Source organism: Trichosurus vulpecula, chromosome 3, assembly GCF_011100635.1.
Source record: "Trichosurus vulpecula isolate mTriVul1 chromosome 3, mTriVul1.pri, whole genome shotgun sequence".
Lineage (NCBI taxonomy): Eukaryota > Metazoa > Chordata > Mammalia > Diprotodontia > Phalangeridae > Trichosurus > Trichosurus vulpecula.
In genome coordinates this window covers 431,437,857-431,452,990 of record NC_050575.1, presented here as the reverse complement: position 1 = coordinate 431,452,990, position 15,134 = coordinate 431,437,857, and the positions used below count along the sequence as shown (strand labels likewise).

The 15,134-nt window shown below is 43.9% G+C and overlaps 1 protein-coding gene across 1 annotated transcript; it reads right to left on the bottom strand.

The window, feature by feature from the left end:
* Positions 1-12,414: 12,414 nt before the first annotated feature.
* LOC118842822 (zinc finger protein 32-like) lies at positions 12,415-14,068 on the bottom strand (the record flags this gene model as incomplete). Its single annotated transcript, XM_036750135.1, has 1 exon — positions 12,415-14,068. A coding segment is annotated over one exon (663 nt), but the record flags the coding sequence as incomplete, so codon positions are not given.
* Positions 14,069-15,134: the final 1,066 nt, after the last annotated feature.

The following is a 15,134-nucleotide window of genomic DNA, read 5'->3' as shown; positions in this document are numbered from 1 at the left end:
CATACATACAGAGGGCACAGGGTGAGTTGAATATGAAGGGATGATATCTAAAAAAATAAAATCAAATTAAGGGATAAGGAATAAGAGAGGAATATATTGAGAGAGGGAGAAAGGGAGAGATAGAATGGGGTAAATTATCTCACATAAAAGTGGCAAGAAAAAAGCAGTTCTGTAGGAAGGGAAGAGGGGGCAGGTGAGGAGGAATGAGTAAATCTTGCTCACATCGGATTTGACCTGAGGATGGAATACCATACACACTAAATTGGGTATCTTACCCCACAGGAAAGAAGGAGGAAGAAGATAAAAAAGGGGGGATGATAGAAGGGAGGGCAGACAGGGGGAGGAGGTAATCAAAAACAAATACTTTTGAGAAGGGACAGGGTCAAGGGAGCAAATTCAATAAAGGGGGATAGGTTAGGAAAGAGCAAAACATAGTTAATCTTTCACAACATGAGTATTGTGGAAGGGTTTTACATAATGATATGCATGTGGCCTATATTGAATTGCTTGCCTTCTTAGGGAGGGTGGGTGGGGAGGAAAGAGGGGAGGGAATTTGGAACTCAAAGTTTTAAAAAAAGACATTCAAAAACAAAAAAAAAAACCCTTTTTTTGTGTGTGAAGGACTTCATTGACATTTGGGTGAAGCCCATGGATCCCTTCTCAGAATAACTTTTTAAATGTGTAAATATGCCAGGTTACAAAGAAATCAGTTATATTGAAATACAGTTATCCAAATATTTTTAAAAATTCATGGACTCCAGGTTAAGAACCCCTGATCTCCAGGGCATCTCTCTTCAGTTTGGACACTGCTGAATCTCATCCATGACAGTTGTGAATACTTTTGACAAGCAAAAGTCCCTTGCTTTATGCCTTGTCCAATATGAATTATCACAGGGTTCTTGAAAGGTTTTCTTTTACTTCTGTAATAAATTTCAAGGAGTCTTAGGACGTATGTGTGGGAGAAACCTTGTTAGAGGTAGCATTTTGCTCAGCAGAATCAGATGCTATCTTACAGTCAGGTAACAATAGAAACAGTAGGATATTGTGTTCTCTGCATCTTCAAGTTACTAATGTGATGGTAAAGATGCAATGTACATTGGAAATAGGCACTTAGAGCAAGACCTGAGTAGAGTGCTCTACTTGGTGAGACAAAGACCTGGATTCGAATCCTGCCTCAGGCTCATAACTAGCTATGGCATTCTTGGCACATAACTTCTCAGTGCCTTGGTTTTTTCTTCTATAAAATTAGAGTTGGTCTTAATGGCCTCTAATATCCCTTCCAGCTCTTGAACTATGATACTATTATCTAGGAGTATCTCTTGTGTAAATTTGTTTGTTCTCTTATGGTTGAGTCAAACTCTTTATGTTACTCTTATCAAGGATGAAGCCAATAACCTGGCCACTACTTCCCTGGCAACTATTTCCCTGGCTGTGACTACCCATAAAACAAAGAAAAGACCCTTGGTCCAGCTCAACCTCCACCCTTTTTTGCAGTTGCAGAAGGAAGAAAGAGGGGAAAGAGAGTGTTAATCATAGAGTCTTTAAACTACTTACAGATTAAAGTTTTGGAGATCCTTGTCCGATGACCAACAGACACACCTCTAAAAGAGTATAATTCTACCAATCTTGTCTTTCTACTTATAAATGAAACCAGAAGACAATTTGATTTTTCCACATAAAGGAAAAATGACTTGTAGACTTTTGTTGGGAGAAGAAAATAAGGAATTTGTCAGAGTTGGTTTTTTATCATGCATTCTGAGACAACAAGAAACCATTTCATGAAACATCTTGTCATCTCATAAATTGTAGTGCTCATTGCAAATATTTGCAAAAACACCTCAATTAAAATAACTATGTTATATACTAACATTTGTTGAAAAAGATAGGAAAGTAGAGGAATTTTGTAAAGATCTCATGCAGTCATTGTAAATTGTAAGGGACCTACACCACCATCTAGCCCAATCCATACCGAAAAGGAATCAACAGTGTAACAAATCCAAAGGGAACTTACTAATTCAGTAAAATTCTCCAAATTAAATCAACAAATTCATTAATACTTGGTGACTTCTATGGACAATTTTGAATAGCTAAGGCTGGTGAAAAATGTTGGAAAATGTGAATCAGTAATGAGGAATGAGTCAAAAGACTTATAAGCTACAATGAAACCTGAACCCTATATATCTTGAATGCTTTCTTTGAGAAACAACCAGAAGGCAATATATATGGCAGACATCAAAACAACATCAAATGAAAAGACAAAGTAAATTAATTAATTGTATTTAAGAGACAATAAATAACTCATCCCTGAATCAGCTAATTACAATCAGACCATCAATTTGTTACAGAAAAAAATCAAAATTAATACTAAGCAAAATGAAAGAATAAAACTGAGAAAAAGATATGGTGTGTAATTAAAACAACCTAAATTTGATCTATTTGTATATTATTGCTGCTGAAAGTGGGATATAGATGGCAGAACATCAAACCTGATTAAAATAAGTTCAAACCTAAGTTTAACCAATGTGAATCAACTACTACACCAAAGACACTAAGAGAGCTTAAAAAGTTCCTCAGTCAGCAAACATGGATAAAAACCTTAGATCTTATTAATATATTTTTAAGTGAATGAAAGATTATCAATAACTACTGAAATATATGCCTATTTCCCTATCTATAAAAAATTTTATGAGAAAAATCTAAACATGCATCAAGGAAATCCTTGATAAGAATGGACAAAAGACTTAATAATTTTACTGGATACACAATCATCTAAATCAAGCATCCAAAAACTACAGCCCCTGGGCCAAATCCAGCTCATTGTTTTTGTATGGCCCATGAGCTAAGAATGATTTGGGGTTTATTTGTTTTTTACATTTTCATATCAAGATTTTAAATAAAGTTTAAAATAATTAATAACTTTTTATATTTTAAAATGAAGTTATTTTAAAAGTACTTACATCCTTAGCTCATGAACCACACGAAAACAAAGAATAGATTTGGCTCCCAAGCTGTGGCTTACTGACCCCTAAATAATCCCATAAAAATAGAATAATACAACAACGGCTGAAAGGAGATGCCAACGTGATCCAGTGGGTTACAGGAAATACAGAAAATTGTTTAGTTAGCCACTATTGAACAAGAATATCATTTGTTTTCTAAGGGCTTGAACAGGTATTAATATTAGTTTGTATTTTGATAGCACTTGAAGGTCTTTCCTCACAACTACCCTGTAAGGATTGTGGTTGTTGTTGCTGTTGTTGGGTCTTTTCAGTTGTGTCCAACTGTCCATGACCCCATCTCCAGCTCATTTTACAGAAGAGGAATTGAGGCAAACAGGATTAAGTGACTTGCCCAGGGTCACATAGCTAGGAAGTGTCTGAGGTCAGATTTGAACTCAGGTCCTTCTCACTCCAGGGCTGGATTAGTATCCTCAGTTCACAGAAGAGGAACCTCAGTGTCAGAGAGGGGAAGTGACTTGAGTCCCAGAGCTAACAGAGATGACCTGGGAATCAGATGCTCTCACTCCTAAGCCTGTGCTCCCTCCTGGACTGTGCCTTTTCTGCTTCATTATAGTCTGTCCTTGAAGATAGATTACATCTTCATGAATCTCCACTGGTAATGTAACATGCAGTTGGCCTGCACCTAGAATCCCAGTGCGCATCAGAGATTATTTGCAGCTTTAGCTGTTCAGGACAGCACCATTCTTCCAGGTACCAGGCTCACCCTCACCTCTTCACTATCTCTCAGCTCTCATATCCCACCTGATGCCAAATGGTGTCGATCTTTCTCCTATCTCTTCTCCCACAACCATCAGCCTGGTTTAGGCTTTCATCACCTCCCAGCCTAGGCTGACCTCCTAATTGGTCTCCCAGTCTCCAACCAAATTCCCCCACCCCCTGTAGCTCATCCTCCCTCCACACAAGGATTTGTCTTGGTCTGTGTTCCCTCACTGTTCCCCACAATGGCTGGTTATGTCCATATTCAGTTATGGGACTGAAGACTGCAGGCTCAGCTGCATTGTCATTTCGAAAAAGCCATTTAAAACCAAATCACTTACATAAATAAGAGTCCCTTCAAGCTGGGAAGTAGAAGGTGGGGAGCCTTTTCAGGAGGCCACCCTTGAGGCAATTGTGGAATCATGACCAGTAGCCACACAAAAGCATCCAGACCCAGCCAAAGACCAAACTTCTGAATTTGTATTAGAAGAGCAAAATCGTTCTCCATCCCCCTAAAATCCAATCTCTCCAGGCTGCTTTGAAGGGAAACTGAGTCCTGAAAATATTTCCCCTAGCAAAACTTGGCTTAATTACCAGGATGGATGGTCCAAAAATCTGGAGGGCCTAAAATCGTTTATCACAATTATCTTCAAGATAGGACATGGAGCATAGGGCTTTAGTAAATACCCCTGACTAAAAGCTAAAAGTTGGGTTAGTTTCTAACAACTGTTTATCTTTGGGGTGATGCCCACTTGAGGGAGCTATGGCACTAGATTCTTCTATTCCCCAATCCCTCAGGGTTGTCTGTAACCCTGGGGGAGTTGTAGTAGCTGTGCTCTGGGGACCAGACCTGCCACACTGAGGAGCTGAGAGAATGGCTCCAGAGCACGACACATGGCCATGGAGGACGGCTTTTGCAAAACCATGGAGGTGGGAGATACAATGGCATGTACTGGGAATAGCACGTCAACCAGATTGGCTGGAATGGGGAGTATGTGAAAGAGAAAATGTGAAATCAGTCTGTAAAAATAGGTCGGGGCCAGATTGCAAAGGGCTTTAAATGCCAAACAGAAGAATTTGTGTTTGATTCTGATCTGGAGGGAATCGCTGAAACTTCCTGAAGACAAAAGCGATGTGGTCAGTCCTGGGTTCTAGGAATAAAATAAGAATGATAAAGGTAACATTTAGCATTGATACAGTGTTTGAAGGATTGCGAAGTGCTTCACAAAGATTATTTTATCCTCACAGCAACCCTGGGACGAAGGGAGATGCTATTACTAACCCCATTTTACAGATGGGGAAACAGACACTGAAGTGAAGTGACTTACCCAGGGTCAAAAAGCTAGGGAGTGTCTGGGGCTGTATTTGAACTCAAGTCTTCCTAATTCCAGGTCCTGTGCTCTATCCACTGCCCCAAGCTCTGGGTTCAGGCAGCACCTCTAACCTGTCCCTAGGAAAGATCCCCTCGGGCTCTCACATCATCCCACCCCTGCTAGGACCTTCTCTAGCACAGGCCAGAATTGTATACCTCCTCCTGTTCCTACCTTCTTGTGAGGTGGGCCTCTGGGACCCTCAGATCACACAATATCACTGCTTGGTAATTGTTATCTATCAACCCCCAGGACATTTTCCTTCCCTTCCCATTGAGCTGCATGCCTGCCTTAGAATATTCTCTCCCTAACCTCTTCTGCTCTCATGCTATGGGAATTTCGCATGCATATTGAGGATCCTCAAATACCCTAATTTCCCAGTTTTTCAATTTATTCAGTGTCCAGGACTCATCCCTCAACCCCACCCAGTTCCACTCTGCTCTTGCCATGGCCCATAAGTGGGATCCAATCATCCCCTACTTCCCTTTGCTTTTTGCCCTTCCCCCACTCGCCCTTCATCCTCACCATAACCTCCATCTCCTCCGTGCCTCATCTCTTTCCCAGCCTATTATCCCTGCACTGGTTACCCTCTACTCCCTTCCCTAGTTCAGCCCCTTGGGAGACTAACTCCAATCTGCACTGTCCTCCTCCCCGAAACCCCTTGTCCTCTTATCTCCAATCTTGAATTACTCCTACCCTCTACCTTCTTTGCCCTCAGTCATATGCTACCGAATAGAGTTGGAAAAAAAAAATCACGAAATGCAGTTGACTGAGTCCATTACAAGTTTCTGTTGCCTAATCTTCGCCGGGCCCTTATTACAGAAAGGCAATCATTGTATTCCTTCCCCACATCCAGTCTCTATCCAGCTCTCCCAATTTCTCCCCACAGACTCTCAGCTGAGGTACCTGGGTCACTCACAGAGAACTCTTCTTCCTCCTTTCCTTGTCTCTCTACCCTCAGATGAAGCAGTGGCCCTTCTGTCTGCCAAGACCCATCCCATGCACTCTTATCATCTCCAGCAGTTTACCCCTACCATCCTCCCCTTGTGTGTCTTCAGCTGTTTTTGGTCATGCCCCACTCTTCATGACCCTATTTGAGGTTTTCTTGGCAAAGATGCTGGAGTGGTGCTGCCATTTTCCTTCTCCAGCTCATTTTACAGATGAGGAAACTGAGGAAAACAGGGTTAAATGATTTGCCCAGGGTCACATAGCTAGTAAGTATCTGAGGCTGGATTTGAACTCAGATCTTCCTGACTGCAGGGTCAGCGCTCAATCCACTGAGCCACCTGGCTGCCCTATTATCATGCCTACTCTCTCCTTTATCTTAAATCTCTCCCTCTCTCTGGATCCTTCCCTGTTTAATACAAACATGCCTGAGTCTCTCTTATCCTTAAAACACCCTCCCTGGAAGTTACCATGCCTACTAGCTGGTATCCTATAGCCCTCTTCCCCTTCTCAGCTGTTCTAGGGAAAGCTATCTAAACTTGGCCTTTGCATCCTCTCCTCTCCTCTCCTTTCCTCTCTCCTAAACCCTCTGCAGTCCGTCTTCTGACCTTATCATTCAACTGAAAATGTTCTCCCTAAAGCTATCTCTTAAAGGCCAAATCTAAGAAGGAAATGGCAAACCACTAACAACAACAAAAGTGGCCTTTTCTCAGACCTCATCCTTCCTGACCACTACGCAGCATTTACCACTGACAATCACCTTCTCCTCTCTCAGCTTCCCTCATGCCGCTCTGTCCTGGTTCTCCTTTATGTATGACCGCCTCTTCTTAGGTTCCTGTGCTGTATTTTGGCCCAGGTCATGCCCACTAATAGCACATTGCTGTCCAAGACTCTGTCCTGGGACTTCTTTTCTCCCTCTGTGCTATCTCCCTTAGTGATCACATCAGCTCCTCAAAGATCATCTCTATGTAGATGACTCTTAAATATGTAAATATATAGATATATCTCTAGCCCTAGTTTCTCCTGACCTCCAGTCTTGTATCTCCATCAGCCTTTTGGACATAATAATTGTGGTTTTTCATTCATTTTTCAGTCATGTCTGACTCTTCATGACCCTATTTGGTGTTTTCTTGGCAAAGATACTGGAATGGTTTGCCAATTCCTTCTCCAGCTCATTTTACAGATGAGGAAACTGAGGCAAGCAGGGTAAAGTGACTTATTCAGGGTCACACAGCTAGTAAATCTCTGAGGCTGCGTTTGAACTCAGGGAGATGAGTCTTCCAGACTCCAGGCACAGCACGTTTTGCTCTATGGCACCACCTAGTGCCCTCAGACATATTAATAAGTAACGTATAGTGCATAAAAGTTTGCAAAAGGCTTTACATATATTGTCTCATTTGATCCACACAAAAACCCTGTGCAGCGTCGGCTATTATTATCCCCATCTTACAAGTCAGAAGGCTGGGGATGAGAAATATGAACTGACTCCAGTCTTCCTGCCTTTGAGTCCCACAGTCTGATCCATTCTGCCATGTTGTAGGCATCTTTAACTCACAAAACCCTTCCCTCTTCTGAAAGGAACTCCCTCTTGCCATCAAGGGCCCCACAATCCAGCTGGTGCCTTAGGCTCACAAACTCATGCCATCCTGACCTCCTTACTAACTCTCCCTATAAAAAAACAAGCTTGTCCTGCATAGAAGCTTTCCTATATGCCTTCTCCTCTGCTCCAACACAGCCACCACCCCAGACTAGGATGCTGACTCTTAACCCCTTACCCTTGGATCATGGCACTGGCCTTCATTGGCACTTCTGCCTTGTCTCACCCTTTCAATCTGCCCTTCACTCAACTGGCAAAGAGATTTCTCTAAAGCACAGGGCTCATTCACTCCCTGTTCAGTACACTTCAGTGGTTCCTTATTAGGGATCCCTTGAGGCAGGGGGGGAGACCTGAATTTGAATCCAGTCTTACTGGTTGTGTGACCTTGGACAAGTCTCTTAATCTCTATTTCCTGTGAGAGATGGATAAAAGTTAGGGAAAGTTAGGTTTCCACAGAAGAGTTAATTGAGTTCTACAGAATAATTAATTGTAAGCTTGAACAAAGAAGGAGTAAAAATTAACCAGGATGAGGGAATACCAATGGGAATAAAGTCTGAGGTTTTGCAGAAACCACAGATTCAGGATGTTATCCAGGATATTAGGAAAACTGATCTAAACTGTCCAGATAATGGTCAGGGTTGAAGAGAAAACTGGGTCAAATGGCTACCATGTATGCTTAATTGGCTAATTGAATATTACCTCATAAATTTTTGAACATGGGACGTATGTTGAGGGTGGGGAACATATCAAGGAGTTGCATTTTGGGTGTGTGTAGGGAAGAGTGTAACCCAGAAGGGAGCGGACCAATCTGTTCTCTGAAGGGAGGTACTGAGCTGATGGTGCATCAATCTATGTCAGTCTAACAGAATAAAATTGGCCTCACTCCTGTACTCCCCACTCCCTCTTCCTAAAGAAGGGTGGAGTCTGTTCCTGGCCAGGAACGTTCACCAATTCCTGTGAATTTCTCAATAATAACAAATCGCCCTTGATACCTGAATTTCAGTGTCAAGCGTATTTCTAACATTCCTCATCCTTAAATAGGGGGATAATTATACTAGCAAGCGCCAACGTGAGGATGAAATCAGTTAACATATGTAAAGTACATTATATAAGCTCTGGCTATTCTTATTATTGTCCCCACAACCAAACATGAAATCCTCTGGTCGTTGTGGAAAGCCCTTCCCCACAGGGCCCCTTTCATAACTCTCCAGGCTTCATACACATCATGCCTCCCTACAAACTGTGACGCAGCCCACGCTGGCCTCACTTATCATTCCCGGCACGGGGCACCATCTCGGGACTCTCTGCCTTGGCATCAGCTCTCTCCTGTGCCGGAAATGTTCTCCCTCCTCTCCTCCTCCTTTCTCTGTCTTCCTTCCCAGCTCACCTGAAATCTCCCTCCCCACACCCCCCCGCCCCCGCCCCACCAACCAGATGCTGGTGTCTTCTCTGCAGAGATCACCTTCCCTCTACTCTCTCTATATCTAGTTTGTGCCAACTGGTTTGCATGTTGTCTCCCCAACTGGACTGGGAATTCATGGAGGGCAGTGACTCTGTCTGGCGTTCCCTTATCCCTATGGACAAAGCCCAATTGAAGAAGCTCAAAAGAAACTTGAGAAGTGTAAATTTAGAGAATCCACAGGGGCAGCTAGGTGGCGAAGTGGATAGAGCACCCGCCCTGGAGTGAGGAGGACCTGATTTCAAATCCAGCCTCAGTTACTTGCTGTGGGTCCCTTGCAAGTCACTTAACCCCAATTGCTGAGAGAAAGAGAGAGGGAGAGAGAGAGAGAGAGAGAGAGAGAGAGAGAGAGAGAGAGAGACAGGGAGAGAGGGAGAGAGAGAGACAGAGACAGAGAGAGACAGAGACAGAGAGACAGAGACAAAGAATCAATCCCAAATGTTCACATTGACTATTTGTGCCCAACCTGTGGTAGAACCTTGGGAACTTGTATCGGTCTGATCAGCCACAGTCAGAGACACTGTAACTGGACTCTAACATCATGATGCCATTTTAGTTCTCCTCGAGAACAAAGGACAGCAACCAACCAACCAGCAGAGTAGGAGGAGCAGAGTGGGCACTTAATAAATGCTTATTGACTGTCTGACAAAGTTCTCTGTATGGAGATTTCAGTAACACCACTAATGTACAGATTGCCCACCTGAACACTCGAGTCTGACCCTAATGAATCATCTGGCTAATCCCAAAGGGGCACTAATTACTAATTACTCATTTGAAAACTCTTAGAAATAACGCAAGCTGAGGAAGACTTCCCCATGCTGATTAAGACTTTAGATTAGGAACCTGACATACATAACCAAGTGTATTCATAAACCCTTACATCTTGCAATGAAGCCATAAATGGAATAGGATTGGACCTTCCTTTTTATTTTTTGATTCAAAATGAAGAAAAATTCAAATTTGGCAGCAACACATTTTTCTAATGTTCTGAGAAACAGTTGGGAAAGCCAGATACAGAACTATTCAAAAAAAAACCTTCTGCTATATAATGTGGGGCGGGGGGGGGGGGAGGAGTGGAGAGGAAGGGGGAGGACCTGGGATTTGGTGGGGGGAAGGTTTAGCTAGGTCTGCTAATAAACGTGCATCAGTCAGTTTGGGAAGAAAAGGATTGTAGAAAGAGGTAGAAGGGATAGTGGGGAAGTCTGATCAATACATTAAGGATTATTGTTGGGCGTTTGGATAGTTTAGAAGAAGGGGATGGCAATAAAATGTCATCTTTGGGTCATTCACGGGGAGTTCCACGAAATGTTGCTCCAACAAATTCCTGGAAATTTGGAGTCAAGTTGGTCACTTTGCAACCCACCACCAAAAAATGGATTAAAGATTCCTTGGAAATGAAGGGATCATCAGAGCACCCCTACCCTCAGCATCTAAAAAGAAAGCAGGCAGAGTGGTGGTCATTAGACAATGCCTAGAAATGGAAGTGTGGATTGTATTCCTTCAATCCTCTGGAAGCCCCAAAGCTGCTACTACTGCCTCAATTGCACACATATGTGTAAATGTATGTACACACACACACACACACACACACACACACACACACAGGTTGCTGTCCTTTGTTCTCAAAGAGGACCAGAATAACATCACTATGCTAGGGTCAAGTTTCAATGCATCCAACTGTGGCTGATCAGACCAATACGAGCTTGGAATGCTCTACCACAGGCTGGGCACAAATAGTATGTGTGAACATTTGGGGTGGGTACTCTAAATTTGCACATCCTGCGTTTCCTTTGAGCTGTTTCAATTCTGCTTTGCACATAGAGCACAGCACCTTCTCTGATGTGGGCATGCCATGCTGAGCAGTCTTGTGCCAGTGTCTCCCATATACATTAATATGTACCTATACGTACACTTCTCCTTCAATAGATTGTAAACTCCTTCAGAGTAAGAACTGTTCCATATTTGGTTTTTTATCTCCCAAAGTTTGGCACAAAGGAGGCATTTAAATATTGATTGATTGACCTTACTCTGTTCATTCCCCATACTGTACTTAGCCCCATGTGAAATCTTGGAAAGACTATTAGAATATGTTGCCTTCATTCTCCAATTTGCTCTTAATTATAAAAAAAATTATTTTATCAAATTAAAAAAGCTACAGCCTAGCACTGATCAAACTTCCTAATATTAGTGGCAAAATTTCAGATAATTATTAATAATTATTATATAATAATTGCATTAATATAATTGGTGTTTATATTGCCCCAACTAATCTGGCCAAAAAAAAAAACAGTTGTTTATTCTATATGGAGTAGAAAAAGGCCTACAATATCAACAGAGAATAGGAGATGACTCTCAGAGAAAGTAAAGGGGGAAACCCAGATTTTAGGTCTATGGTGTGCTCTATTAAATGCATAGAGTCTGTCTGACAGCTATTCAGTGTCAGAGGTAAGATTTAATTCCTGCTCTGACTCTAAACTCTTCCCTCTGTGCTCTAGGATCCTCCCTCTGTTCTCAGATGCCATAGATCTGTCATCTCCTTGGTGTGTACATTCCCTCCATTGAAGGAAGGACTTAAGACAAGAATCGATGAGGATGCCACATTCCTCACTGGCTGAGGGAGGAAACGTGAAAGGAAGGGAGATAAATCTCTCCAACTGGTCAGCCACAGGAACCATTTCTTCTCCTTCAAGCAGGGATCCCTGCTTTTGCTCTTTCCTCCTTCTCAGAATGTTTTTAATACATAAAATACAGAGGAACCCAACCATATTTAAATGCAGTTATCATTTTTTTTAATCCCAGACCTCATACTAAGAATTCTTTCTTGCCCTAGAGGGGTCAGAATGAAGATAACTAAAGGAAGGACTTGTGTGGGAAGAAAGGTAGCCACATTTAATGGAGAGAGAGCCAGACTCCAAGCCAGGAAGACCTGCGTTCAAGTCCTGCTCTGTGACCCTGGGGATGTCACCTTACTTCTCAGAGTCCGATATATAACTTCCAATACTCTTAAGTTGTTGAGAAGGTGCAGCCTAAGGGCACTGATGGAGCTTTCTCATCCAGAGCCCCAACCAGTGAAATCATAGACGCGAACCGTATCTATATGTTTGGATAGCATCAAATCCATTCCTCAAACCTTCATTACAAGTATGGGACAGATTGAGAAACAAATTCATGTCAAAAAAGTCATCCTAAACATAAATGTATCAGCTTGAGCATAAAACCTATATGCCTCAAAAATCTAGAGGATGAATTTGTTTCACCTTGTCAGACAGTTGGAATGGTGCCATGCTCATTAAGAACAGGAAAAAAAAACAATGAATATTCAAGTACCATGGTTTGAACACCTACAAATTAGGCACTTTATTGTAATGTTTATCCAGGCAACAAATATTTTGTGACATCAGGATTTTGTACTAAGTCACCAAGAGCTCAAAAATTCTTTTGGAATTACAAATATTGATAGATGGATGGGGCCAGCGCCCCAAAGATATTGTTCCTAAGTTACATAAATGCCTTAATGATAGTGTCAATATGTCAAGTTCCAACTAAAGATTGCCAAGACAGAAAGATGTTGATCGCTTGTAGGGTGGGACCTTTTGTCGGACACACCTGGTTTGGTAGCTCACTAAAGTTATCTTTGAACATGTTACTGCAGGATGATCCCATGTGAATACTTTAACTTCGAGAAATAAACGGTAAAAGGTAATATACAAAAAGAAGATACTTTTTACATACGGTAAAGAAATGTTGGCAAAGAAAACTTCAAAGTCCATTACCGGATTGGCAGTATTGTGGACAGTAATTCATAATCTACTAGTGTATTCAACAGAGGCCTACATCAGATGTTAAGGAGGGTACTTGTAAGGGTACTTTGTTTTTAATGATGGCAGAAATTCAACCTGGCTAATGACAGAATCAGCCAAATGCACCTCCAGTCCAAGTCTCCTTTGATAAGACAAACTGGCATCACAACTCAAGCCGTCTTTGCACTCAAGATACAATAATCATTGCTCGGAACTCGGTGTTCTTTTGAGTTTTGTCGACAAGAAAAGACATTACCTGCAGAAGGGATTATTTAAAGCTGATTCATATCCTAAAAAGACACCAAAGAACAGAGCAAACAGGGTGATATGGCACAAAATAAAATGGGAACTAAATAGCCTCCCTGTGACCTCAAGCACGTTGAGATCGGTAAAAGCAAAGGAAAACAAGCTGCCCGTCTGGGTCTGGGGGCATGTTGTTCGGCGGTCCTTGCGGTTGAGAGGGCGAAGGAAAGTGGCCGTTGCGGTTGAAGGGGCGAAGGAAAGCGAAACAAGCCAAGTTACGGGAAGCAGCCGTCGGGCACACAGCAGGCGAGGTGGGCGGCCTTGGCGCAGCTCCGCATGTGCACGGTCAGGCTGCCCCTCTGCGTGAACGTCTTCTCGCACTGGCTGCACTTGTACGGCCGGTCTCCCGTGTGCACGCGGAGGTGCTTGACCAGGTTCCCGCGGGTGCTGAACCGCTTCCCACACTGCGTGCACTCGTACGGTTTCTGTCCCGTGTGGATGCGCAGGTGCACCACGAGGCTGCCCTTCTGGCTGAAGCCGGTGCCACAGGCGTCACACTTGTACGGCTGCTCGCCCGTGTGGACGCGCCGGTGCACCGTGAGGTTGCCTCCGTTGCGGAAGCATTTACCGCAGTCCAGGCACACGTAGGGCTTCTCCCCCGTGTGCATCCGCTCGTGGACAGTCAGGCTGCCCTTCTGCTTGAAGGTCTTCTGGCACTCAGCGCACTCGTAGATCTTCGGGGCATAGTGCTCCTTGAAGTGCACGCTCAGGCTCATCTGGGCCTGGAACGTGCTCACGCACAGGTGGCACTGGCAGTGCATCTGCATCACGGATGCGGCCGGGGCCCCGGCGGCCGGCTCCTTGGAGGGGGCCGGGGCCCGCGGCTCACGCTGCTCGGGCTCCGTCTCCTCGGCTTCTCGGGTCGGGACAGGACGAAAGAGTCACCTGATGGCCCTGCCGGCCGGCCTCACCATGTCCTCCTACAACTGCATCCGGACCAAGGGGCCCTGAAAGAAGAAAAGAGGGCCAGAGATGGTTAATGGCAGGGAAGGAGGGCGGCCACATCCACACAGTGCTCCTTTGGCCTGATTTTCCCCTTTGTTCCACCCCAGAGAAACTTGCGGACCTCAAACACCCTCTAAATGGAGGCCGGTACATGCATGCACTGCGTGTTTGTGTATGTACTATGTATGTATACACACACACACACACACACTGTGTGTTCATTACAGGCAGCCAAGTGGCCAGGAAGACCTGAGTTCAAGTCCAGCTTGGACAAGTCTGCCTCGGTTTCCTCATCTGTAAATTGGGAGTAGTAACAGCACTACCTCCCAGAGTTGTTGTGGGGTCTAAAAGAGACAATATTTGTAAAACGCTTTGTAAATCGTAAAGCACTTATAGAATTGCTAGCCGTCATGACCCACCCACCGTCCCTCCTCTGAACGCTTGTGCCTTCCCAGCCGGGACTCTCCACTCAATCCAAGCCAGCCTGCCCACCCTAAACGCCTCTTTGCTTCGGCCCAGGCCGGGCATGAAAGTGAAGACCTTGAGCCACCAGATCTCCGACCAACTCTGCCTCCCTCTGATTCAGCTTTGCATTTCTGTCAGACCTCTTCTGTGCCTCGCCCAATCTAGCTGCATTGAACCAGTCTGACGGCCTGCTAGCTGGGCAGCCCTGACAAGTGCTCCGACCTCCGGGTCGCTTGTCCCTCTGTAAAACGGGACGTTGACCCCGGAACCACTTTCCTAACAACATGCCTCACGGAGCTGAGTCACATCATTATCCTCTTCATCACCATCACCAATAAGCATTTATGAACGAGCCCACCGGGCACTGTGCACAGGGGCAGACAGGTAAACATAAGCAAGGACAGAGACACAGAGTGGCTGCATCTCCTGAAGGGCTACAGTCAGGGAAGTCGTTACTCATTCATTTTCTGGGCGTTATTTTTGCTCGCTAAGTGTGGCTGCAGTGCAGACTGCCTGTGGAAAGTAAACGCACAA